General features: G+C 41.4%; 1 protein-coding gene and 1 pseudogene across 3 annotated transcripts in view; both read left to right on the top strand.

Annotated features, from left to right (window-relative positions):
* Positions 1–25,673, top strand: part of NR6A1 (nuclear receptor subfamily 6 group A member 1) — a 259,222-nt gene that overhangs the window by 160,601 nt on the left and 72,948 nt on the right. Inside the window, exon 1 of one of the 3 annotated variants that reach the window (XM_009188122.4) lies at positions 15,956–18,119. The exons of the other annotated variants lie outside the window; for them this stretch is intronic. Within the exon in view, the coding sequence (XP_009186386.1) occupies positions 18,104–18,119 (16 nt within the window). The 5' untranslated portion in view covers positions 15,956–18,103. Of the gene's footprint in view, positions 1–15,955; positions 18,120–25,673 lie in introns of those variants that run through there. 3 annotated transcript variants of the gene reach the window in all.
* LOC101008093 lies at positions 12,953–15,818 on the top strand (annotated as a pseudogene).

Below are 25,673 nucleotides of genomic sequence, written 5' to 3'. Positions count from 1 at the left end.
GTAGCTTGGACTACAGGTGTGTGGCACCATGCCTGGCTAATTTTTGTGTTTTTTATTTTTATTTATTTCTTTAGAGACAGTCTTGTCATGTTGCCCAGGCTGATCTCAAACTCCTGGGCTCAAGCAGTCTGCCCACCTTGGCCTTCAAAAGTGGTGGTATTATAGGCATGAGCCACTGTACCAGGCCTTAATTTTAATTTTTTTTTTTTAATTTTTATTTTAGAGGCAGGGTCTTGCTTTCTTGCCCAGGCTGGAGTGCAGTAGCAACTTATTAGCTCACTGCAGCATCAAACTTCTGGGCTCAATTGATCCTTTCCAAATAGATGGGACTACAGATATGGGCCACCACACCCAGCTAATTTTTAAATTTTTTGTAGAGATAGGGTCTCACCATGTTGGCCAGGCTGGTCTCAAACTCCTGGCCTCAAGCGATCCTTCCTCTTCAGCCTCCCAAAGGCTGGGATTAAAGGTATAAACCACCATTCCTGGCTTTGAATTTTGAAATTTATTTAGCTACTATGTACAGTACTGCCATGAATATCTTCTCACTCCTGTACAAGTACTTCCGTAGGGTACATTCCTAGAATTAGAACTGCTATATTAAATGGCATGGGCATTTTAAAGCATGGGCTTGGCTTTAATAAATAATGCCAAAAATAACCTCTCAAAATGTTATACCAATTTGTATAATGGTTGTGTGATTGAAGATGCTAAAAAAAGAAAGAAAAACCCAAACTACTACTTTGCATTGCATTGATAGGATATATGGGGGTTTACCTTACCCACAGTACAAGAGTTGTGACTGAAATTGGATCATTTTTAAGGGTATAATTCCTTGGCAGGCAAATTCTTAGATTGGTGTGATTTGCAGCTGGCCCATCTGCTAACACAGTTAAGTAACTGAGAAGAGGGGAGTATCTATGAGGTTCCTTTGCATAATGCTGAGATGTGCGCTCCCCCGCTTATGTTCCTGGTACTCTTCCCTTTAGCTACAGTGCCGTTTAAGTCCTGCAGAGATGCTGAGGTATCTGTCCAAGCAGGCTTATCAAGAAGGGATGCTTGAAGAAGTCCCAGGAAAGCATTTTCTAGAAGTCATTGGTCTCCTCTCAGTCCTTCAACTGATTTTTTCTCTGCTTTCCACAGTGATTTGTCCTTACACATCTGAGCCCAGGGTCAGTTCTATGGAGAGTAAATCTTGTCTTTTGTTCCAAATGAAGGTTGGTCCTGGGAATCTGGGTGGACTATGAGAGTGAGGGGCAGAAGAGAAGAGTGGTTCAAGTCAGCAGTGAAAACCTATCCTTTGTTACGTGACATCTGCTTTAAATTCCTTGTTTAATTTTATTTGGAAACCTTATCAAAAAGCACAAGGTTCTGGGACACAAGGAGCTAACAGTATAGCTGCACAGCTCAGCTATCACTTCCTCTGGGAAACCCTTCCAGACATTCATCAGATACATATTAGGTTCCAAGAAAATAGTGGTGAGCTACTGGCAACCCCAGCTGACACAGGCACCTCTTCTCTGAGCACACCTTGTATTTTGTCCCTCTTCTAAGACAGATATCATTATCCCTAACACTGGCTTGAACTCTTGAAGGACAAGATCTTGCCTCATTCATCTTGACCTACCCATCCCCAGCTTAGCACAGAATCGGAATGGCTCAGTGTTGACCTGCTCTGAATGCTGAGTTCATTCTCTCTCTCTCTCTCTCTTCTCTCTCTCTCTCTCTCTCTCTCTCTCTCTCTCTGTCTCTCCCTTTCTCTCTTTAAGACACGGTCTCTGTTGTGCAGGCTGGAGCACAGTGGCGTAATCACGACTCATTGGAGCCTCGACCTCCTAGGCTCAAGTGATCCTCCCACCTCAGCTCCCCAAGTAGCTAGGACTACAGGCATGTGCCACCATGCCCAGCTGATTTTTTTTCTTTTAATTTTTAATTTTTTAGAAATGGGTGTCTCACTATATTGCCCAGGCTGGTCTCAAACTTCTGGCCTCAAGCAATCCTCTTGCCTCAGCCTCCCAAAGTGTTAGGATCAGAGGTGTGAACCACTGTGCCCAGCCTTAAATTGTCTCTAATTTTGGAGCAAAGAATGGAGAGTAGTCTTTGATGGCTCCTCTGGGGGATCTCTTCCCTACGGATGTCTAAGCAAGCACTCTGTCTCACTAACAGTCTTGAAAACAGAGATTCTTGTGGAGAACCTGACTCACGGTCCTGGAAGTAAGGAAAATAATAACTACTGCTAGGTTTGCTGGGCCTATGATAAGTACTTTACTGATAATGATAAGTATTTTACATACATTCTCAACCAAAATGGCCTGATCCGATTTTTTTGTTTGTTTGTTTGGTAAGGGAAGTGGAGGCTCACAGAGATAAAAGAAACTTACTGTATCTTACTGTGGGACACTGAACATGTTTAACTCCAAAGCCCAGTGTACCTGCCTCCTCCTTCCCCACAGTAAGTTTTGAAGAAGGCTAAACTACTGAATGGGTCAGGAAAAAGATAATTCCAGGTAATATCTTCAAATAGCACTCCAACCTGAGATTCAGAAAGGAAAGTTATTTAGGGTCAAAAGCACCTCTTCCCTCAGCTTGGTGTATTGAACTCTTGAAATACACAATTATAAACACCTCTATGCAAGTAAACTAGAAAATCTGGGAATGAATAAATTCCTGGACACATACACCCTCCCAAGAATGAGCCAGGAAGAAGTTGAATCCCTGAATAGACCAGTAATGAGTTCTGAAATTCAGACAGTAATAAATAGCCTTCCAACCAAAAAAAAGCCCAGGGCCAGACAGATTTACAGCTGAATTCTACCAGAGGTACAAAGAGGAGCTGGTACCATTTCTTCTTCAATTCCAAACAATTGAAAAGGGGGAACTCCTCCCTAACTCATTTTATGAGGCCAGCATCATCCTGATACCAAAACCTGGCAGAGATACGACAAAAAAGAAAACTTCAGGCCAATATCCCTGATGAACATCAATGCAAAAATCCTCAATAAAATACTGGCAAACTGAATCTAGAAGTACATCAAAAGCTTATCCATCATGAGCACTTTGGATTCATCCCCAGGATGCAAGGCTGGCTCAACCTACACAAATCAATAAACGTAATTCATCACATAAACAAAACTAAAGACAAAAACCACAGATTCTCCCAAAAGATGCAGAAAAGGCCTTCTATAAAATTTAACATCCCTTCGTGTTAAAAACTTTCAATAAGCTAGGCACTGAAGGAATATACCTCAAAATAATAAGAGCCATATATGACAAACCCACAGCCAATATCATATACTGAATGGGCAAAAGCTGGAAACATTCCCCTTGAAAACTGACACAAGACAGGGATGCCCTCTCTCACCACTCCTATTCAACATGGTATTAGGAGGTCTGGCCAGGAAATCAGTCAAGAGAAAGAAAGAAAGGTATTCAGATAGGAAGAGAGGAAGTCAAATTGTCTGTTTTCAGATGACATGATCCTGTATCTAAAAAACTCCATCATCTCTGCCCAAAAGCTTCTTAAACTGATAAGCAACTTCAGCAGTCTCAGGATACAAAATCAGTGTGTAAAAATCACAAGCATTCCTATACACCAACAACAGATAACCAGAGAGCCAAGTCATGAATGAGTTCCCATTCACAATTACTATGAAGAGAATAAAATACCTAGGAATACAGCTAACAAGGGAAGTAAAGGACCTCTTCAAGGAGAACTACAAACCACTGCTCAAGGAAATCAGAGAGGACACAAATGAATAGAAAAACATTCCTTGCTCATGGATAGGAAGAATCAATATTGTGAAAATGGCCATACCACCTAAAGTTACTTATAGATTCAGTGCTATTCCCATTAAACTACCATTGACATTCTTCAAAGAATTAGGAAAAACTATTTTAAAATTCATATGGAACCAAGAAAGAGCCCATATACCCAATACAATCCTAAGCGAAAAGAACAAAGTTGGAGTCATCCGGCTACCTGACTTCAAACTAGATTACAAGGCTACAGTAAGCAAAACAGCGTAGTACTGGTACAAAAACAGACACAGAGATCAATGGTACAGGATAGAGAACTCAGAAATAAGACCACACATCTGCAACCATCTGATCTTCAATAAACCTGACAAAATCAAGCAGTGGGGAAAGGATGGATTCCCTGTTTAATAAATGGCGCTGGAAGAACTGACCAGCCATATGCAGAAAATTGAAACTGGACCCCTTCCTTACGTCATATACAAAAATCAACTCAAGATGGACTAAAGACTTAAATGCAAAACCCAAAACCATAAAATCCCTAGAAGAAAACCTAGGCAGTACCATTCAGGACATAGGCACAGACAGAGATTCTGTGATGAAGACACCAAAAGCAATTGCAACAAAAGCAAAATTTGACAAATGGGATCTAATTAAACTAAAGAGCTTCTGCACAGCAAAGGAAACTATCATCAGAGTGAACAGACAACCTACAGAATGGGAGAAAATTTTAGCAATCTGTCCATCTGACAAAGGTGTAATCCAGAATCTACAAGGAACTTAATCAAATTTACAAAGAGAAAAACACATTAAAAAGGTGGGCAAAGGACATGAACAGACACTTCCCAAAATAAGACATTTATGTAGCCAACAAACATAGCAGAAAAAGTTCAACATCACTGATCATTAGAGAAATGCAAATCAAATCCATAATGAGATACCATCTCACACCAGTCAGAATGGTGGTTATTAAAAAGTCAAGAAATAACATATGCTGGTGAGGCTGCAGAGAAATAGGAATGCTTTTATACTGTTGGTGGGAATGTCAGTTAGTTCAACTGTTGTGGAAGACGGTGTGTGATTCCTCAAAGACCTAGAACCAGAAATACCATTTGACCCAGCAATCCCATTACTGGGTATATACCCAAAGGAATATAAATGATTTTATTATAAAGTTACATGCACACATACGTTCTTTGCAGCACTGTTCACAATAACAAAGGCATAGAATCAACCCAAATGCCCATGAATGATAGGCTGGATAAAGAAAACGTGGTACATTACACCATGGAATACTATGCAGCCATAAAAAAGAACAGGATTGTGTCCCTTGCAGCTCCTTTGGATGGAGCTGGAAACCATTATCCTCAGCAAACTAACATAGGAACAGACAAACAAACGCTGCATTTTCTCATTTATAAGTAGGAGCTGAACAATGTGAACACACAGACACAGGGAAGGGAACAACACACACTGGGGCCTGTTGGGGGGTGGGGGAGGGAGAACATCAGGAAAAATAACTAAGGCATGCTGGGCTTAATACCTGGGTGATTGGTTGATACATGCAGCAAGTCACCATGGCACACATTTACCTGTGTAACAAACCTGCACATGCTGCACATGTACCCTGAAACGTAAAATAAAAATAAAATTTAGAAAGTGCTTTTTTTCTTTTTTAAATTTTGTTTTCTGGTTGTCATTTTTCCCCCTACTAAGCATGAAATTATTTTATTTATTTATTTTTTTGAGACTGGGTCTTGCTCTGTCTCCTAGACTGGAGTACAATGGCGTGATCATGGCTCACTGTAGCCTCGACCTCCTGGGCTCAAGCGATCCTCATGCTTCAGCTTCCCAAGTAACTGGGACTATAGTCGTCTGCCACCATGTCTGGCTGGCTGGCTGGCTAGCTTGCTTATGTATGTATGTATGTATGTATGTATGTATGTATGTATGTATGTATGTATAGACAGGGTTACACTATGTTGCCCAGGCTGGTCTTGAACTCCTGGCCTCAAGCGATCATCCTTTAGACTGCCAAAGTGCTGGGACTGTAGGTGTGAGCCACCGTGCCCTCCCAGGTATTATTTTATGAGAAACATTATTCTAAGTAATATTAACTGTAAGTTATTGAAAATTTACTGTTTGCCAGGCATTATGTTGAACATTTTTCATAAGATTATCTCTTTCAGTTCTCACAAAGACCCCATGGGGTAGGTAATGCTAACAACCTATTTTATAGATGAGGAAATTGAGACAAGTTATGCAATTTACCTAAAGTCACATAGCTAGTAAATTTACAGGATCCAAAATTTGAAACTCGATTTAACCCTAGAATTTGTTTGCTGAACCTCTCTTTTATTCTATCTTCCTATTTATTAATTTTAAAGAGATGGGGTCTCACTGTGTTGCCCAGGCTGGAATCCAGTGGCTACTGACAGGCACAATCCCACTTCTGATCAGTATGGGAGTTTTAACCTGCTCCATTTCTGACCTAGGCCAGTTCATCCCGCCTTATGCAACCTGGTGGTCCCCGGCTCCTGGGAGATCACCATGTTGAAGATGAACTTGGTGTAGAACACCGGATTGGCATAGCGTACTATAGCCCAGAACTCCTAGGCTCAAGTGACCTTTCTGCCTCAGCCTCCTGAGTGGCTGGGACCATAGGGATATGCTACCATGCCCAGCTTATTCTATCTTTCTATAAAAGAAAAAATAAAAAGTCCTGAGCTTGAGAGAATGGGGCCTGAGTTGCAGTTCCAGGATGTCTAGGAGCAGCATGAAGTTTTATTGTCCCTTGTGCTGGAGTGTGTATCCTAATCTCTGATACCCATTCCCTTTACTCAACATGTTTAAAGGTTAAACTAACAAAAACTTGAGTTCCAAAGTCCAGGATTGAATAATATTTCAGGATTCACCAAAGAGAAAGATGAGTGACTATATACAGAGAGGGAACAGGAACTTAGAAAGTAGCAAGGAAGCAGTATCCCCTTTCCTCAGTTTACCAAGCAGAGATAGGTTCCTATTGACAAGAGGTGCCCATGGCCTTTGGGTTCAGAGGAGCTGCCAGTGGGTGATGGCACATACCCTGTGTTCTTGGAGTTAAATTATCTCACTGTCATGTGAACATAGGGTTGTGTTGTTAAAGATAATTTTAGTTGCTTTGAACTGTATACTTATTTATCAATAACCCTGAAGAATCACTGTTACCATTTAACAGACTTAGGAGAACTGAAGTGCCTTGCCCAAGTTTACAAAATTAATGCGTGTTGTATAGTTGCTATTTGATACCAAGTTTGACTCCTAAGTATGTAATTCCAGGCTGCCCCTTATTTTATTTAGCTCCTTCTGTAGAATGATGGATTTCTTGGAAGCCGAGGCCTTTTTTTTTTTTTTTTTTTAATCATTCAGATATATATCAAGTACCCGTTTTTGCTGTGTTCTGTGATAGATTCCAGGAATACAAAAATGAATCAAACACTGGTCCCTTATTCTTGGAATATTCACAGACCCATGGACACATGGAGGCAGGCACACAAAGGGATGAAACAGTGGACATTCATAGAATTGGAACCTTTAGGGCAGGGAAGAGTAGCAGAAGATTTCTTAGAAGATGTCATGCCTGAATTTGCTGAGAATTAAATAATTCATGGAAACTAGCCAGGCAGAAGTAACACTACGTGCAAAGGCGCATTTGGGAAACTGCAAATAGCACTATTTGCTGAGAGCATTGGGAATATGAGAAGGGAGAAGGGAGAGGAAGGCTCTTATGAGGTTGGGAAGGTGCTTTATTCTGAAGGCAGTGAAAGGTTTTAAGTAGAACTGGCATGGTTTTACTTGAGTCTTCGCAGCCAGGATGGAGAATGGATTGCAGGAAGGTGATGCAGAAAAAGAGAAAGGAAAAAGCAAGGAGCAAGCAAGACATACCCATAAAAGAAGCTACTGAAATAAGCCAGATAGGAGATAGTGGTGGCCAAGACTGTGAGAGTGATGACAGAAACAAATAGATGGATTCAAGATTTATTTGTGTGCTTTAATTTTTATAAAACAAAAATAGAAATACAAAGTAGTATAATGAAGCCATGTACCAGCCTCAACAACCATCATCCAATGGCTAACACTGTCCCACTCATACTTCCACCCATTCATTTTCCACTTTATTTTGAAGCAAGTATTAAGTATCATTATTTCATTTGTTACTATTCCAACATGTATCCTTATCCTTTAAAAGTGTGGGGTTTGTTTGTTTGGTGTTTTTTTGCTTTTGTTTTTTGAGACAGAGTCGTGCTCTGTTGCCCAGGCTGGAATGCAGTGGTGCGAGGGTTTTTTGTTTTTAAGAGACAGGGTCTCACTCTCGCTCTGTCATCCAGGCTGGAGTGGCTGGAGTACAGTGGTATGATCACAGCTCAGTGTAACCTAGAACTCCTGGCTCAAGTGATACTCCTACCTCGCAAGTAGCTGGGACTACAGGTACATGCATCACTACACCTGGCAAATTTTTTGTAAAGATGGATCTCACTTTGTTGCCCAGGTTAGTCTTCCTAATCTGTAGATTTCTCCTCCATCTTTTTTGCCCTCTAAGATACACTGGTGGTTTGTCTTGTTGAATTTACCACACCCAGATGTTGCCGATTACATCCTTGTAATGTAGATGAATGTGTTCTTTTGAACTTTGTAGTTCTTTTATTTTAGAAGATGGATATAGAGACTTAGTCAACTTCAAACCTTCAGATCCAACATTTTTGGCAAGACTACTTCATGGGGGTGTTGAGTTCTTCCATCAGAAGATATGTACTGTCTTGTTCTCTCTTTTTGTAATGTAGCAGCGTTTGATGATTGGTATCTAGAATCTATTATTTCACAGTGTTATTCTAATTCCAGTATGTCTCATTTATTTATCAGCTGGAATGCTTCTATAAAGAAATTTATCCACAGCTGTTTATTACCCTGTGGTATAATTCATCTAGGAAAGGCAAGATAAATATTGATTTTTCCCCTTAATATTTTTTTCATTTTAAAAATTATTATTTTTTTCAAGACAGGGTCTTGCTCTGTCAGTCAGGCTGGAGTGCAGTGACACGATCTCTGCTCACTGCAACCTCTGCCTCCCGGGGCTCAAGAAGCAATCCTCCCATCTCAGCTTCCTTAATTGCTAGGGCCACAGGCGTGCACTACCACATCCAGCTAATTTTTTGTATTTTTGGTAGAGATGGGATTTTGCCATATTGCCCAGACTGGTCTTGAACTCCTGGACTCAAAACGATCCACCCACCTCAGCCTCCCAAAGTGCCGGGATTACAGGTGTGAGCCACTGTGCCCTATTTAATAATTTTTAAGTGATGCTCAAATTATCCCATCTTTTTTTAGTAAATACCTCTTCAGCGTAGCTGATTCAGCTACTTTTGAGGGGGTAGAAAAGACAGGATTTATGACAAGGTTGTATGTGGGTGTAGTCAAAGAGGAGGAAGGAGCCATGGAAAGAGTGCCAGGTTTTTGGCTTGGGTGGTTGATGCCTTTCACTGAACAGGGAGCCCAGAAAGAGGAAAAGATTTTTAAAGGAAAACAGGTTTAGACTTGTCTGAGGTGCTTATTGATGGATACATCTAGGTGGAGATGCCCAGGAGGCAGTTGGATATCAGGATGTGAGATTCAGGGGAGCAGTTCCTGACTCCAGGACCTAGGATAAGGCTCAGTTGCTGAGTGTAGTTGACTCAGATTGAGATTATGTGCGTTATTTCTTGTTTGATAAAAATAGATTCCTTTGCCATCAGGAACCAAGTTCTACCCTAAAGAAAGACTGCATAAGCCCCTGTTGTCCTTTTACCTGTGCCTATCCTTAGAGAGTTCAATTTTTAGTAGAGTAGAAAGGGATAGATTGGTGCAGGTAGGATTGCCACTTGCTGTTTGGAACTGATCTTGTCAGATTTATTACAGCCAATCCCTCAATTAGAGGAGAGATCTGTGTATGGGTAGGATTTACTGGAGTTGGAATTGGGACTGGGAAAACTGGTTTTGGCTTTGCAGGAATGGCTGGCCTAAGGTGGTCTATTTGTATTCCTGAAGGGTTTTTTTCCTCCCTTTCCTATGTTGCTGCTCTCTGAAGCAACTCCTTCCTTCCTTCCTTCCTTCAGTCAACAAATATTCAAGCACTGGAGATACACTGGTTGGCAAAAATATGGGGCACAGTCCTTGGTCTCATATGTTGGAATCCAGTGACAGATACATATGTTATACATGTTAATCAAAAGATCATCAGCAACATGTGGTTCTACACTGATGCAGGAACCCGGCAAATGACATATTGATCAGGAACCTTTGACTACCAGTACCAGCCCTTCATTGTTGGAAGATTTAGTCTCAGGTAGGCTTCTAAATCAGAAAATGTATATTTAACAGAGGGCCTGACACATGGGAGACTCTGAAGTAGAGTTTGTCTAGGGGAAAAAACCTTATGTGAGGTAAGATGAAAGAGTTAGAAAATGTGAAAATGAAGAAGAATATGAATGCACTATTAAGAAGTTCAACAGAAGAACTGTACCCCACCCACACAACACACACACCTCTCGAGGAGCCATCTAATTGCTTTAACATATTATGAAAGCCTTTTATATACTAAACTGAAGACAGCCCTGGGCTTGACTCTTTGGAGTACATGAGATTAATAAGAAAGGATAGAATTGTAAAATAAAAATACTACTTGATGAGTAATGTTGTAGTATATTTTAGGGATCCAGGCAGCGTGGAAGAAGGGTGCAATTTGACTTTGTCTGATTTTAAGTCTGGGAGAATGGAGTCTTAAAATATTTTACAGAGGAGGGGATTTTTAAATTGAGTCCAGTAAGATTAGTAAGTGGGAGTGGAAACTATAAGGAAATAGTGAGAAGAGTTATTCCAGGCAAATAGAATAGCTTAGTATAATATTTGCACTATAAGTAAGTGGGTCAGCATGGCTGGGGTAATGGGTACTTACAAGGAGTGGTGGGAAATGAAGCTGAAGAAGTTGGGAAGAGCTGGGTTATAGAGGGAGGGCCTTAGGAGTGTGGGCCTTTGTACCTTAGGTTCCTGGGAACCACTGATGGGACTCAATGAGATCATGCCACACTCACTGGGGGTATTTTATCTTGCCTTTTCTCAGAGTTCTCACATAGAACTGAGTTCTTTTTGGATAGAAGTCTTTTCCTATGTCATCTGACATTGTCTCTAGGTCACATAGATGGATGTATGGACAAATGAAACAACCAGAGAAGTCAGGGCTGAAACCAGAGTTGGCTTGGAAACAACTAACCTTCAAGTGGTCTACCTTTACAGCAACACCAAAGGAGAAAGCCTGTCAATTTACTCTGCCCCAAGTTTGAGACTTGCTTTTTACAACTTTGATCTTTTTTTACTTCAGCTTCACATGTTGCTTAACAGCAGTTTGAGCTGTTGCTGTGTTCAGAGCTAGAGTATTTATTTGCATTAATCTCTGGGCCAATCTGGGTCTTAATTGAGAAGAAGGTAAACAGTCATGGGTGCCATATGTGATGATTAAGTCCCAACTTGTTTAGACCTCTCAGGAGACACAATAGTTGACTGCATTTATATTTATATGCTCTGTATCTGATTCCTTTGTTTTCTTTTCATTCAAAAAGGACTTATTTATTCATATTATAATCTGTTCTTGATTGGGATACTTTAAAAATTCATGGATAAAATCTTGACTGGGGAATTGTGAGAAATTTTAAATGGAGGAAAAGCTCACCTTTTCCAGGTTCCTCAGTTTGCAGGTAGGAAACTTATCTAATTAAATGTCTTACACATATTTAAATTTCCTGGATTGTCCCCAAAATGTCTTTTTACAATTGTTTGGTTCAAATCAGGATCTAAAAGTACATATATTGCATTTGGTTGTTAACATGAGGCTGTTCTTTTTTTTGAGGCAGGATCTTGCTCTGCCGCCCAGGCTGGAGTGGGGTGGCATGATCACAGTTCACTGCAACCTCCCAGGCTCTCAAGCAACCCTTCCACCTCAGCTAGGATAGCTGGGGCTTCAGGTGTGTGCCATCATACTGGCTAATTTTTCACAGAGACAGGGGTCTCGCTGTGTTTCCTAGGCTGGCCTTGAACTCCTGGGCTCAAATGATCCACACACCTCTGCCTCCCAAAGTACTGGGATTACAGGTGTGAGCCATCTTGCTGAGCCTATATAAGCATACTCTATAATAGTCTTGTTTTTCTTTTTCTTTCTTTTTTTTTTTTGAGACGGAGTCTCGCTCTGTCACCCAGGCTGGAGTGCAGTGGCGCGATCTTGGCTCACTGCAAGCTCCACCTCCCGGGTTCACGCCATTCTCCTGCCTCAGCCTCCGAGTAGCTGGGACTACAGGCGCCCGCCACCACGCCCGGCTAGTTTTTTGTATTTTTAGTAGAGACGGGGTTTCACCATGTTAGCCAAGATGGTCTCGATCTCCTGACCTCGTGATCCATCCGCCTCGGCCTCCCAAAGTGCTGGGATTACAGGCTTGAGCCACCGCGCCTGGCCAATAGTCTTGTTTTTCTTTTTTTGTTTTTGGTTTTTTTTTTTTTGAGACAGAGTCTCCCTCTGCCACCCAGGCTGGAGTGCAGTGGCGTGATCTTGGCTCACTGCAAGCTCCGCCTCCCAGGTTCACGCCATTCTCCTGCCTCAGCCTCCTGAGTAGCTGGGACTACAGGCGCCCGCCACCACGCCTGGCTAATTTGTTGTATTTTTAGTGGAGACGGGGTTTCACCATGTTAGCAAGGATGGTCTTGATCTCCTGACTTTGCGATTCTCCCAGCTCGGCCTCCCAAAGTATTGGGATTACAGGTGTGAGCCACTGCACCCAGCCAGTCTTTTTGTTTGTTTGCTGTTTTGAGAGAGAGTCTCACTCTGTCGGCCGAGCTGGAGTGCAGTGGTGCGATCTTGGCTCACTGCAGCCTCTGGCTCCGGGGCTCAAACAATTCTCCTGCCTCAGCCTCCCGAGTAGCTGGGATTACAGGCGTGTGCCACCACGCCTGGCTAATTTTTGTATTTTTAGTAGAGACGGTGTTTCACTGTGTTGGCCAGGCTGGTCTCAAACTCCTGACCTCAGGTAATCCACCCGCCTCGGCCTCCCAAAGTGCTGGGATTACAGGTGTGAGCCACCACGCCCAGCCTTTTTTTTTTTTTTTTTTTCTTTAAAGCACCCTCTGTAACAGTCTTTTTTTTTTTTTTTTTTTTTTTTTTTTGTTTCCCCACAGCCAGTCATATTACTCTTACATAGCATTGGCGTTACAGAATCTTTTGAGATCATCTTTAGTCCTTCTCCTTCTTCCTTCAGGTCTTGAAATACCTTTCCTACTTATCTGCCTGTGGAACTTCAAGGTTCAGCTCAAATGTAATGCCCTCTGTGGCACCTCAGTCTATTCTAATGAATTGCTTCTTCATCTTTGTTTCTTTAACACTTTTCTTACCCACTTTAGTTACAGTACTCATAACATCATACTGTCATTTATCTGTTTAGTCTATGTGCACTCCACGTGAGTTAGTATGGAGTGGTGAGAAATAAGGTTAGAGAGGTCAGCAGATGATGAGTGTTTCTAGGGCAAGGATCACATAATATTATTTTATGTCAACATAGCCAGCATAGTGCCTAGCTAATAGGAGACACTCCATGAGTGTTTGTAGACCTGGATTTTTAAAACCTGGTTTCTGGAATATTTTATTTTAGCTTCCAACTCTTGAGTTTTTTCCTGAACTATGAATTGTTTCCACCTCCAGGAGTTGAAGGCATAACTGGAAATTGTATCCAAGGATGTTCTTTGTTGCTCTCATTCTGTTTTCACTTTCAGGAGCTTTGCTTCTTAGTTCCAGATAATATGGACTTCATTTGACTGTGATTTCATTATTCCTATTTAGGTGAATTAAGTTACTCTTTCCCTTGCCATAGGGAACGTCTGTATCAAGGATCTGACAGATGAGAACCAGAGATCTTGGGCTCTTGTTTTTTGTTTTAACCTCTGTAAGTTTAAAAAGGAATTTTAAACATTTGCTGCATGGTCCTGATTTTCTAAAATGAATACAAGTCCCTCTCCTTGAAAATGGTCACCTGGCTTTCACTTTGCATCAGACATTCATTGAAGGGTTCTTAAAAAAGGCAGAAATGATTCTACTGATCATGTGGCCACTAGATTTGCTGTCTTTTGTTTTACCCTGAAGGACTAAATTCACATTACCCCTTCAGCCTCAAAATCTGCAGTCATCTTTGAGAGCGTCTGTTTGAATAAACATATGGGGAATGGTGTTAAACATCTCAAAAGAGGCTTTGCCTTTTCCTGTCCTCAAGATACGTGGTTTAGTGGAATAGAGGACTAGGATATTTGATTTTCTTCTCTATTGGTCTGATGACTCCTGCCTCTTCCTTTCTTTGAGCTTCAGCTTTGTCCATCTTTAAAATGAAAGTGGAAACAACCTCTTGGTGGTTAACTAAGGTTCTGCCATTCATAATTTGGACTCCGTGGCCAGACGCAGAGGGAAGGAGCTATGAGTAGTCGCCGAGAGGCCGCGGAGCCAGCGATGACCGACTCAGCCGAGCCGCCGCCGCCGCTGCGCCCTCATGGCGGCTGCCAAGGACATTGAGAAGGACCAGGATACTTCCATTGAGAATGCAGACGAGTCCAACCATGACCCTCAGTTTGAGCCAATAGTTTCTCTTCCTGAGCAAGAAATTTTAAAACGCTGGGAGAAGATGAAGAGGAACTTTTTTTTTTTTTTGAGACGATGTATCGCTTTTGTCGCCCAGGCAGGAGTGCAATGGCGCCATCTCTGCTCCTGCCTCAGGCGCCCGCCGCCACACCCAGCTAATTTTTGTATTTTTAGTAGAGACGGGGTTTCACCATGTTGACGAGGTTGGTCTCAAACTCCTGACCTCAAGTGATCTACCCGCCTCGGCCTGCCAGAGTGCTGGGATTACAGGAGTTAGCCATCGCCCGCGGCCGAAGCGGAACTTTTTAAAATGGGGGCGAAACTGTGATTTGCCTCAGAGAAAGATCTCCCTGGATGGAAGGAGCGAGCCACTGGTGACGTCAAGATCCTGAAGCACAAGGAGAAAGGAACCACCCACCTCCTCATGAGGAGGGACAAAACCCGGAAGATCTGTGCCCGCCGCTGCATCACGCCAATGGTGGAGCTGAAACCCAACGTGGGTAATGACCATGCCTGAGTCTGGAATGACGAGTGCCCCAAGCCAGAGCTGCTGGCCATCCGCTTCCTGAATGCTGAGAATGCACAGAAATTCAAAACAAAGTTTGAAGAATGCAGGAAAGAGATTGGAGAGAGAGAAAAGAAAAGATCGGGCAAAAAACGATCATGCCGAAAAAGTGGCGGAAAAGCTAAAAGCTCTTTCGGTGAAGGAGACCAAGGAGGATGCTGAGGAGAAACAATAAATCTTATTATTTTATTTTTTTTCTCTCTTTCCCTTTTTTTTTTTTTTTAATTTTACCCTGCCCCTCCTTTTTGATTTGTTTTTATTTGGTTTCATTTTTATGAAGGATGTTATATAAAGAACTGAATTTAAAAACTAATAACTTGGACTCCATTAGATTTGCATTATGCAAATGCTACGTATGTTTGGATTTATAATTTTGTTCATCTACTTTTTTTCCACATTTCAAAGCCAGTATTAAAACAGAAAATGTTGATTTCCTGTTTTCTCTCTTCTTCCCATTTATAAATTCCAGTACCTCTGTTAATCTTAAATGACTTTTCTTCTCTCTCTCTCTTTTTTTTTATTTATTTTTTAAATAGGGATGAGTCCACTCTGTTGGCCAAGCTGGAGTGCAGTGACTATTCACACGCCACAATCAGTGCACTGCAGCCTCAAACCCTTGGCTTCAAGCCTTCCTCCTGCCTCAACCTCCTGAACAGCTGGAACTACTGATGTGCACACGCGTCCCCAGCTAAACAATCTTACTTGGAGCCGTAGTTAAAAATTAGTGTTTAGGCCAGGTGTGGTTGCTCATGCCTGTAATCCCAGCACTTTGGGAGGTTAAGGCAGGTGGATCACTTGAACCCGGGAGTTCAAGACCAGCCTGGGCAACATAGACTCCAATCTCTACAAAACATTTTTACAAATTAGCCAGGCATGGTGGTGCGTGCTTGTAGTCCCCTGTAGTCCCAGCTATGTGGGAGGCTTATGCGGGAGGATCGCTTGAGCCCAGGTGGAGGCTGCAGTGAGCCACGATTGCGCCACTGCACTCCAACCTGTGTGACAGAGTGAGGTCCTGTTTCAAAAAATTAAATAAATAAATAAGATTTAGAGTTCATCTTTTGCATTCACATGGGCACTGTGGTGTGTGTTCATCTTCTCTTCCCTCTTCCTCCCAGTAGAGTCTATAAAGTGCTCTCAAAAAACTTGTGGGACTGACAGTGCTGAAGAAATGTGGCTCCATATCCAAAGATAAAACTTAATTGTCTCATTAAGCTATGTTAAAGATTTGTTCTCAGGCTTATGGGTGCATCAAGGATTGTTAGTTGGATTCATCTTGAAAATCAAGGTGTCTGCTTCAGTCTTCGTAGCAGAAATTAGACTAATAGCTCCTTATTCATCTTGTCCTCCAAAAGTTGGTGCAATAAAGCACAGAGGCTTACTACACCTCTGTTGTGTACAGATATTTCTAATAAATCCATATCCTTCAGGGAGACAGAGAGCTGCCCTTTAAGTGTTTCCAGTTGAGTAGCTTTTTGCTTCTGGACCTTCCCCTTCCATTTTTTCCACCCTCATTCTATTTGTAGTCACTTTACTAAAATCATTTAAGAACTACATTCAATCCACAGGGACTGAGAAGAAAATATTAATCTATGGGGTTGGGGTGGGGGTGGGAAAGCTGGTCAGTATATTTATGATGGAGTAAAGTGTGTCATGGCAGTGGCAGAATATTTATTTTTAGACAAATTGTAGCCTTTTTCCTCCTCTAAATCATTGATCACTTTCTCTTTAGGCCATACTTTGTAAGATGACCCTAATGCTCTCTATTGGTTAGAAAAGCCCTCTAGTAATGGTAGTAGCAATATTTGCCATTCAGTTATATGGCTGCTAAGTGACAGATTCCAGTCCTACTCCAGGAAGGGTCTCCTTTTTCTGGAATACTGCTGTAAAGTGTACATAGCGTTTAAGTTATTCCTAAAGCTAAATTGGGAGGGGAGATTTCATAGAATGAACCATTTGACACAGTTAAAAAACATTTATCCTCAGGAATCAGTTTCTCTTGGGGCCATTCCACCTTCTTAGTGGAACTTGCGCTTTTATTGTGTCCTGATACTTGAATGTTTAGCTGAATGTTTGACATCATGTGCCATTAGCACGTGGCTCCAATTTGCCAGCCTTTGGGGTACTGTGGTAAGGTATGAGTGTGTATGTGCACACTTGGTGTTATACACTCTGCTGCATGCTGCTGGTGTGGTTCACGAATCAGGGAAGCTATAGCATGATGTTGTTTAAGATCTTCCGAGTTTTAGGGGAATGAAGCAAGAAGCTTAGTTTGAAGGTGTAAACTTTTGGCTAAGGGTGAGGATGGGGGGTGGTGAAATTAGTAACTTTTGCTTTGTAAAAGGATTTTGCAGACTGAGTTTCCTTTCTCCAAACTAATGTGTATAATCAGAGCATTCTTTCAAACTAGTATAGATAACCAGAGCATGGAAATGAAGGGCTAAAGTAAGCCCTGCAAACAACTCTTAGCTCCATGTATTAATTTTCTTAGAGGAATTTGCCTTGTCATTGTTTATTATAATGACAGAAAACAGGGAATCCCACTCCTGCACGTCCCCCATACCCCCCAGAAAAACCCTACATACCTAACATTGAGTTTCCGTTTTGTCTTTCCCTTAGGCCAAAGGTTTTGGCTTTAAATTTTCTAATCCAGTACGGAAGACTATAGCATAGAATAACTCTTGAAAAAAAAAAAAGAAAAGAAACCCCATATACCAGAATCCTTTTAAATAAATTATTTTTAAATGCTGCCTTTTAATTTTAGGATCTTAGCTTAAAGAAGACTGGAAGAGAATTTCCCATGAAATGGTTCCCATAATAGTTTTCAGAAAGACGTGCTAAGCAGTATTGTTAACTAAAGAAAATAAGTCTATCAGTTCCACTTAGATAACCTTTGGTAATAAACGAACTCCATACACGTTGTGACCTTAGAGCCTGAACTTTGTAATCACATGACCAGCTTGTAAACTGACCTGTGAGGATGACTGTCGTAGTCCCGGCTTAGAGAAATTGACCAAGTGTCGGAAGGGTAGTCATCAAGCTGGACTTGTCCTGTAATCTCTGTTTCTTCATGGCTGCAATAGAACTTTTCAACAGACTACAAGAAGCATGAAATGGAGACATGGGAAGGTAAGGAACAGTCTGGGGCCCAAATCTAAGGGTTAGAAATTTTCTTTGAAGGTTTAGAGCAAATAGCCTTGAGGGAGAAGGGAGGCAGTCCACAGACAACTGTTTTTTTGTGTCTTTGCAGAATTCAGCTAGAAAGTTTTCATGTATGTAGCAAGTGGCTGTAAATGTTTTGGAATGGAGAAAATAATTGAGAGAGAGAACTGCAGTGAATTCATTGTTGTGGTTGATGAAGAGCAGAAGAAGGGGGATTCATTTAAATTTTATAGTGACTTGAAAAAAATTAAATTTACGTTTCAGTACGTAGATAAAATTTACATTAAAAATTGTTCTGTGTATTTCTTGACAGAAGTTGTTTATATTTTCAATTCCTTAATCCAGTTCACTATCTGCCAAAACCTTATTTACTACCGTTAATTATAGATAGAATTGGGGTCATGAGGCCATTGATAAGGCAGCCTCATCCTCTGTGGGGGAACTTCTATACTTTACAGTTTGGGATATAAGACTAAGCCATTGCTAATTTCTTTTTAAGTGGGTTGCTTTTTAAATGGGTACATTTTCTGCATGTGTGTGTATGTAATGAATAGTCACTAGTGTTACAACTTGTTTATTTGGGATAGTCTCCTAGTTACATGAGAAACCCCACTTTTCCATAACTTTATTATTTAGGCCAGGAAAGACAGAGCTGAAGGAACAGATAAAATGGATGAATCTTAGTATTAAAGTTTTGCCATGTTTATAAAGTACAAGCTAAGAGTTTGCGAAGAGTTTGATTTTCTTAAAGGCAAGCACTGCTGAGAAGAGTTCCCGACTCTTTGAGGCAGTTGATAAATTTCTAGGACTGGCATTAACCCTATGAAATAGCTGGTCCTGGGAAAGCTTCCCAGCCCCTTGCAGCATGGCTAACATCTGCCATAGGCAGCTTTGCAGTTTCATTCTCACTCTGGGGATGCACAAACCAGGAAAGTGGGACCCCCTCTGATAATAGCATTCTTCTTTTTAGTAACCTTGGGCTTCTTTCCTCCCTTATATGTTGTCCCCCAGCACCTTATATACCAGAAGTACTGGTTTTTAGTGTAAGTTAGCAGAAACAAAAGAAAGTTCGTAGAAAATACCAGTTATATGTAAGGCCTGTTACTTATCTTGAACAGCCTCCTCTCCCAATATGCGCAGAAATTCTTTGTTAAATTATCCTGGATATACTAGCTTTTCCAAAAGGGAGTAGTTTAAGAAGTAAGATTTGCTTTGGATCTATTGGACAGGAGTTTAGGAGCTGGCAGAGTCCCAGAGCAGTTATTACATGAGTTTAGAAGGAATGACTCTGGAGTATTTAGATTTTTTTTTTGACCAGCTTGAGTCTCTTAGTGATATGTAGTCCGCTAGCTCTGAAAGAGAAAAAAGTTTTGCACAGGAAGTTCTCCCCTGGTTCATATTTAAGTTTTGAAACTTCAGTTTTTCTTAGCCATTCAACTGCAGAAAATAACTTACGGTACCAAAACAAGAACTTCCATAAAATAAGGAAATGAATTTAAAACTGTTCACCTGAATCTTTCATTGAAAATTCTAGTAAAGCAAAATGAATTATCCCAGTTGAAGGAGGTTTTGGAAGCTTAAGAGGCAAAATCAACTGCTTACAAAAGAGGCCAGTGAAAATGCTACTGTAAAAAAAGCATTGCCTGGTTTTAGATATTGGGCCCTTGTCCATTTAAATTAACCTTTGTCACAGCTGGGCATACAAATGTTTTGTTTTAGTTCACAGAGGGTTAACTCTATTCAAGCTTTCACTGTGGCAGGCCTGATCTGTGGAGTCATACAATCTGGTCTTTCAGCCCTGCCAGTCGCTAGGCAGGAAGTCTTATTTCTTAAGCTATCTTTCAGAATGGGGGTTGGGATTTGGAGAAAGGTGGGGGAAGGGCTTTGGAGCATCTGTAAGGATCAATAACAGAGAGAGAGAGCCGCAAGAGAGGCCATTGTGCACACTTCAAGATAGATGCAGCCCTTGTGCATGGCCCCTGCCTGGCAGGACAGACACCTAAAACCAAAACAATGACACCGAATGAATTCTCTGTGAAAATTAGATTGCCGCTTAAAGGAGAAAAATACTTGAGGGCCCTTTCAACGTTGGGGAATATTCTCATTCCTCAACTTGCAAAGATTAGGCAACCCCCACTAGAAATAACTCCAAATTGATTTTTAAATGCCTTTTGTCCTCATGCTAATACTGTATTGAATTGGAGAGGGTGATCATTTTGGTCTTGGTCACATGCATCAAAGCATTGAGTAAGTAATCTTTTTTTCTTCTCTCTCTCCCCCTCTCTCCTCTCTTCCTCCCTCCCTTTTTCTCTTCTTTTTTATTCTAATGTTTGCTTTACCCTATTGGTTTTGGAGGCATCATTAAGGGAATGAAAAAAATAAGATTTGGTTAGGATTTGAGTAACACATGTGTGAAATCCCTCCCCCAACAGCTGGTATTGGCTCTCGAAACTTCAACTGAGCTAAACAGATGTTCCTAGTGTGTTGTTTTGAGATAATTTAAACCAGACTTATAGTCAAGGACTCTACAAAAATCGTAGATTTGATTTTTAAATGCACTGAAGTTGTGATATCATACTACATCTTAATGCATAGTATATGGGTATTAAGTAAAAACACCTGAGCTTGGGAAAGTGTGCAATTCCGCCAATGAAATTGTGATATTTAAAACACTACCAAGTTTGTTATTCTTTTACTCCAGCCCAGATTTTCATTTTTCAGATTCCCCTTTCCCAAACGCTGTAACATTCCTGTTTTTCTGTATCCTTTTCCAGAAGACTAAGGCATTAATTCAGTAGGTACTTTTTTGATGCAAATTATTTATGGCAGTTGGAAAGAGTAATGAAGTCATTGCCACCTCTCTTCCACTAAACCTCCAAAGTACTGGTGACAACTGACTGGTAACAGCTGAGAAAAATGGAATCCTAAACAGCCTTAAATAGCCTCCCAACTTGAAATCTTCCAGGAGTAAATGCATAAATGAACTGGGGGTGCATAATGTGGCTTGCAGACAGACAAATGGAATAAGGGGAGGTGGGGAGACCTGCACTTGAAATTAGCAAGTTTAGTTTATTCTAAGCTTCTTGAGTTGAAAACTGACATATTCTGGACAATTTTGACCTAGGAAAAATACCTGGATGCCTTACACTGTCTGGATGTTTTTAACCTGTCTGTAATCAGTACCCTTTTGCTGGGGAAAATGATGTACAGGAAGAAAATCTGATTTAATCACCACAAACAGTACCACCTTGACACAATTGATTCTGCGCCTCTGATACATTGTAATTCTCCATTAATATTTAAACCAAAGAATTGATTGTTTTAATGGACATTTTCCAGGGACATACAAATATTACTAACAAAACTTGGAAGTTCAGTTACCATTTCTGTTGTATTAAAATGGGGTATGAAACCTACCATGACCCTTTTGAACAATGTGGTCTTTAATGTGTATTAGGGGGAGGGCCTAGTGAAGGAAAAGCCATAAAAGTCCTCAGGGTTCAAGATGAGGTTGAGATTTTGGCCCATTGCTTTTGTCATTTTCACACACAAACATCACTGCAATCATGTTTGATTTAGCATCCTTAATACAATGAGGTGGGAGAACAAAAGGATATCAGAGGCACAAGTATGGAAGCCAAACAATCTCCTACCTCGCTGCCACCAATTTTTTCACATCATTCTTTTTTTTCTGTTCCCCTGCTACTGGGGTTTCTTTTTAAGCCAAGGAAATTAATCTATTTGCAGGAATCTTCTTTTCGCATGCCTCAGTAGTTTGCTTGGGCAGTTGAAAAGCTACATTTCAAATGGTTTTTAGCCATGTGAAAAGTCGTTTCCTAAAAACTTGGGGAAAACACTATAATTAGGAAAAATGCATCTACCCATATTTCAAGGTTAAGAGTGGGGCGAGGGGTGGCGGGGGGTGTTCCCACTGCACAGCTGTTTTACATATTTTGAATAGCCTGATAGATGTAAAGGTCATTGCTAACTCTAACCGGGTCTTGATGCTCACACTGTGATCCAAGGACCTTGCATTAATTAGGGTGAGAAGCATGGAAGGTCAGGAGTCAACCAGCTGGTGAGCCTCCATGGATTGTTAGTGGGACCAATCAAAATTCCTGTAGGATTTTTAAACCATTAAAAAAAACACAAAAACTGCTGCTGCTTCTGTTGCCTCTGGATGGATCCCTTGGTCTGTATGGCAAGGACTCGTCCCCTCCTGCTCAGATGGCTCATAAAAACTTGGCTACATATACGGCTTTGCTACAGGCTTCCTGGTGTTGGGGAAAGAACCTCATCAGCTTGACTCTGTCACTTGGCCAAGTCACTTGACCTCTATGAACCTCAATTTCCTCATATATGCAACAGAGGATAGTAATACCTATCTCATATGACTGCTATGGGAATTAAATAAGAAAACTGTCGAGAGTGCCCAGAACATGCCTAACATGGCTTGAATTGAAATGAGTTTCAAAGAGGAGCAAATTTAGGGACATTAAGAAAGAGAATTCTTGGGTGAGCCTGTGGCTGGTGGTGTTTACACTCTAAGGTCTCCAGGGAGTGCCTCCATTCGGTAGGCAACAATAAGGGAGGGGCTCTTTGGAAATTTAGCCTTGAAAATGCTGTACAACCAGTGGGGCCAGCTGCTGAGCCTTCTAGAACCAATTGCAATGTTAATATGCTATTCCTGTGGTAGTGATAATTAGTCACGAATGGGTCCCTGCAAAATTTGTGGCCTTTTCTCTACAGAAAGTCTTTTACAGTTGTGTTGATTGGAAGAAAATGGAGAGGTGATGGGCTTTAAGGTAACAGAGATGTTAAATCATAATCAGGAAAAGAGGGGTAATAAAGTTAGTCTTAATTTCCTGTGTTTTGATAGATAGATGCCAAGACAATTGCCATGACCATGTTTAATAGCCCTTTCTCAGGAGCTTTACCATGAAGTAGTGAAGTTGGGAATGTTGTTAGGGTGCTAATCATTGCCTTACTAACTTTGGAGTTGTCAACCTCTCTACCTTCTGGGTTCAGGGGTTATATCAATGGCTTACTATTCTGATCTCTGTATATAAAATTATTATGCAGCTAACATTCATCAAGCATTTCCTGTTTTCTAAGCACTGGGAACAGAGGTGAGTTAGAATTCCTCACCTAAACTGCAGATCTCCTTTTTGAACTAGAAAGAAGGAAAAATAATTTTAATGTTGCTTAACAGATGTTGAATATTCACCACTTAAAAAGTGGAGCTTTTGAGAGTGATTAGGGGAGAAGATGAGCTAGCAGTGGGATTTGCTCTCTCTTTGGGGCCCTATATTTATTTGAGGGGTTTTGCTTTTTGGGTTTTTTTTTTTTTTTAACTACTTTTGCTAGGTGTTTCTTATGACTTACTTGCTCTTCCAAATGTGTGACTGCAAAATAGAATATTTTAATATTTTTCTTAATATGGTAAAATTAGACCCTGGGTTACAATTGGCAAAAATGTAGAGGGAGTCTAAACCTCATTTTTCTGTTTCTCTGTTAGCACCCTATTCACCACTAGCAAAATGTTTTCCTTTCTATGAGGTTTCAGCATGTCGCCTCAGTGTGATGGCTACAGTAGACTAGCTTTGCTTTTTTTTTTTTTGGCAGAGTCCTGCTCTGTCACCAGGCTGGAGTACAGTGGTGCAATCTCGGCTCACTGCAATCTCCATCTCCTGGGTTCAAGCGATTCTTCTGCCTCAGTCTCCCAAGTAGCTGGGACTACAGGTGTGCGCCACCATGCTCAGCTGATTTTTGTATTTTTAGTAGAGATGGGGTTTCACCATGTTGGCCAGGATGGTCTCAATCGCTTGACCTCATGATCTGCCTGCCTCAGCCTCCCAAAGTGATGGGATTGCAGGCGTGAGCCAAGGTGCCCAGCCAACTTTGCTTTTTAAAGGCGCTTATAAGTTATGGATAACTTCTTAAGTATCAGATGTATTTATTTATGGTATATTAAATAACCACTGCACAGAAAATGTATGTTTTAGACATTTGAAAAAAGAAAAAAGCAGATACCATTCGAGCATTTAATCTCAAAATGTGCACAAGTCAGTGTAGAAAGAAGAGCAATGCAAATGAACGGCTTGGCAACCTGTAGGTGGTAGCCATCAAGTCTTGGCCTTGGTCTTTATTATAAGAGTATGTGTACATGCACACTGTCATATGCATTTATGTGTTTTTGTTTGTAACTTTGCCATGAGGTAGTTGTTAATTGCTGCTGACAAGAAAATCTGCCATCCTCGACTCTTTTATTCCACTGGGAGCAGGAAGAGGGAGAGGTGATTATGTGCCACAGTGAGTGTCTTTTCCCGTCACTGGATATAGTCCGGCCGTACCATTGTTTCAACGATGAACCAGTTACTTTAAGAAACTGACCATCACATTGTTCTGGGTTTTTTTGCTTTATTTTGTTTTGAGACAGAGTCTCGTTCTGTCACCCAGGCTGGAGTGCAGTGGCACGAACTCAGCACGATCTTGGCTCACTGCAGGCTCCGCCTCCTGGGTTCAGCCATTCTCCTGCCTCAGCCTCCCCAGTAGCTGGGACTACAGGCGCCTGCCACCACACCCGGCTAATTTTTTGTGTTTTTTAGTAGAGACGGGGCTTCACCGTGTTAGCGAGGATGGTGTCGATCTCCTGACCTTGTGATCCACCCGCTTCGGCCTCCCAACGTGCTGGGGTTACAGGCGTGAGCCACCGCGCCGGCAATACATTGTACTGTTAAGATTCCAGGTTCCTAGCCGGGCCTGGTGGCTCACACCTGTAGTCCCAGCACTTTGGGAGGCCGAGGTGGGCGGATCACGAGGTCAGGGGTCGAGACCATCCTGGCTAACACGGTGAAACACCGTCTCTACTAAAAAAATACAAAAAAAAAGCCAGACGTGGTGACGGGCGCCTATAGTCCCAGCTACTCAGGAGGCTGAGGCAGGAGAATGGCGTGAACCCAGGAGGCGGAGCTTGCAGTGAGCTGAGATCGTGCCCCTGCACTCCAGCCTGGGCGATGGAGCCAGATTCTGTCTCAAAAAAAAAAAAAAGAAAGAAATCTAGGTTCCTTTAGGATATGTAGAAATTAATTTTCTCTCAGCATTCCTGCTCTTGTCCCCACATGCCATTTGGAATCACATACACTAAAACATTTGCCATAAGTTACCAATCTGATGCGAGAGAAAAACCATCTACCATAGAATAGTTTTAGTATGGAAAGTCCATCATATATCATATGCTGACAAGAACTTGGACTCGATTTATTAGTTCTTTATTTTCACTAACCATTAGTCTTACCAAAGTGAGCACTTTGGAGAATGATAAATGTCTTGTGAAGAGCTTAGGAGGGAGGAGTTCTAGTTTTGTAAAAGTGTTGACTTGAAAGGCTGAGGCAGGAGGATCACTTGAGCCCAGGAGTTCAGGGCTGCAGTGAATTATGATCTTGCCACTGCACTCCAGCCTAGGCTATAGAGCAAGTGAGACTGTTGGTAGGGAAAGGAAAATATTGATCCAGTGCCTTA

The sequence above is a fragment of the Papio anubis genome, chromosome 13 (genome assembly GCF_008728515.1).
Source record: "Papio anubis isolate 15944 chromosome 13, Panubis1.0, whole genome shotgun sequence".
NCBI lineage: Eukaryota > Metazoa > Chordata > Mammalia > Primates > Cercopithecidae > Papio > Papio anubis.
The sequence above is the reverse complement of the archived record's forward strand: the minus strand, read 5'-3'. Positions and strand labels throughout refer to the sequence as shown.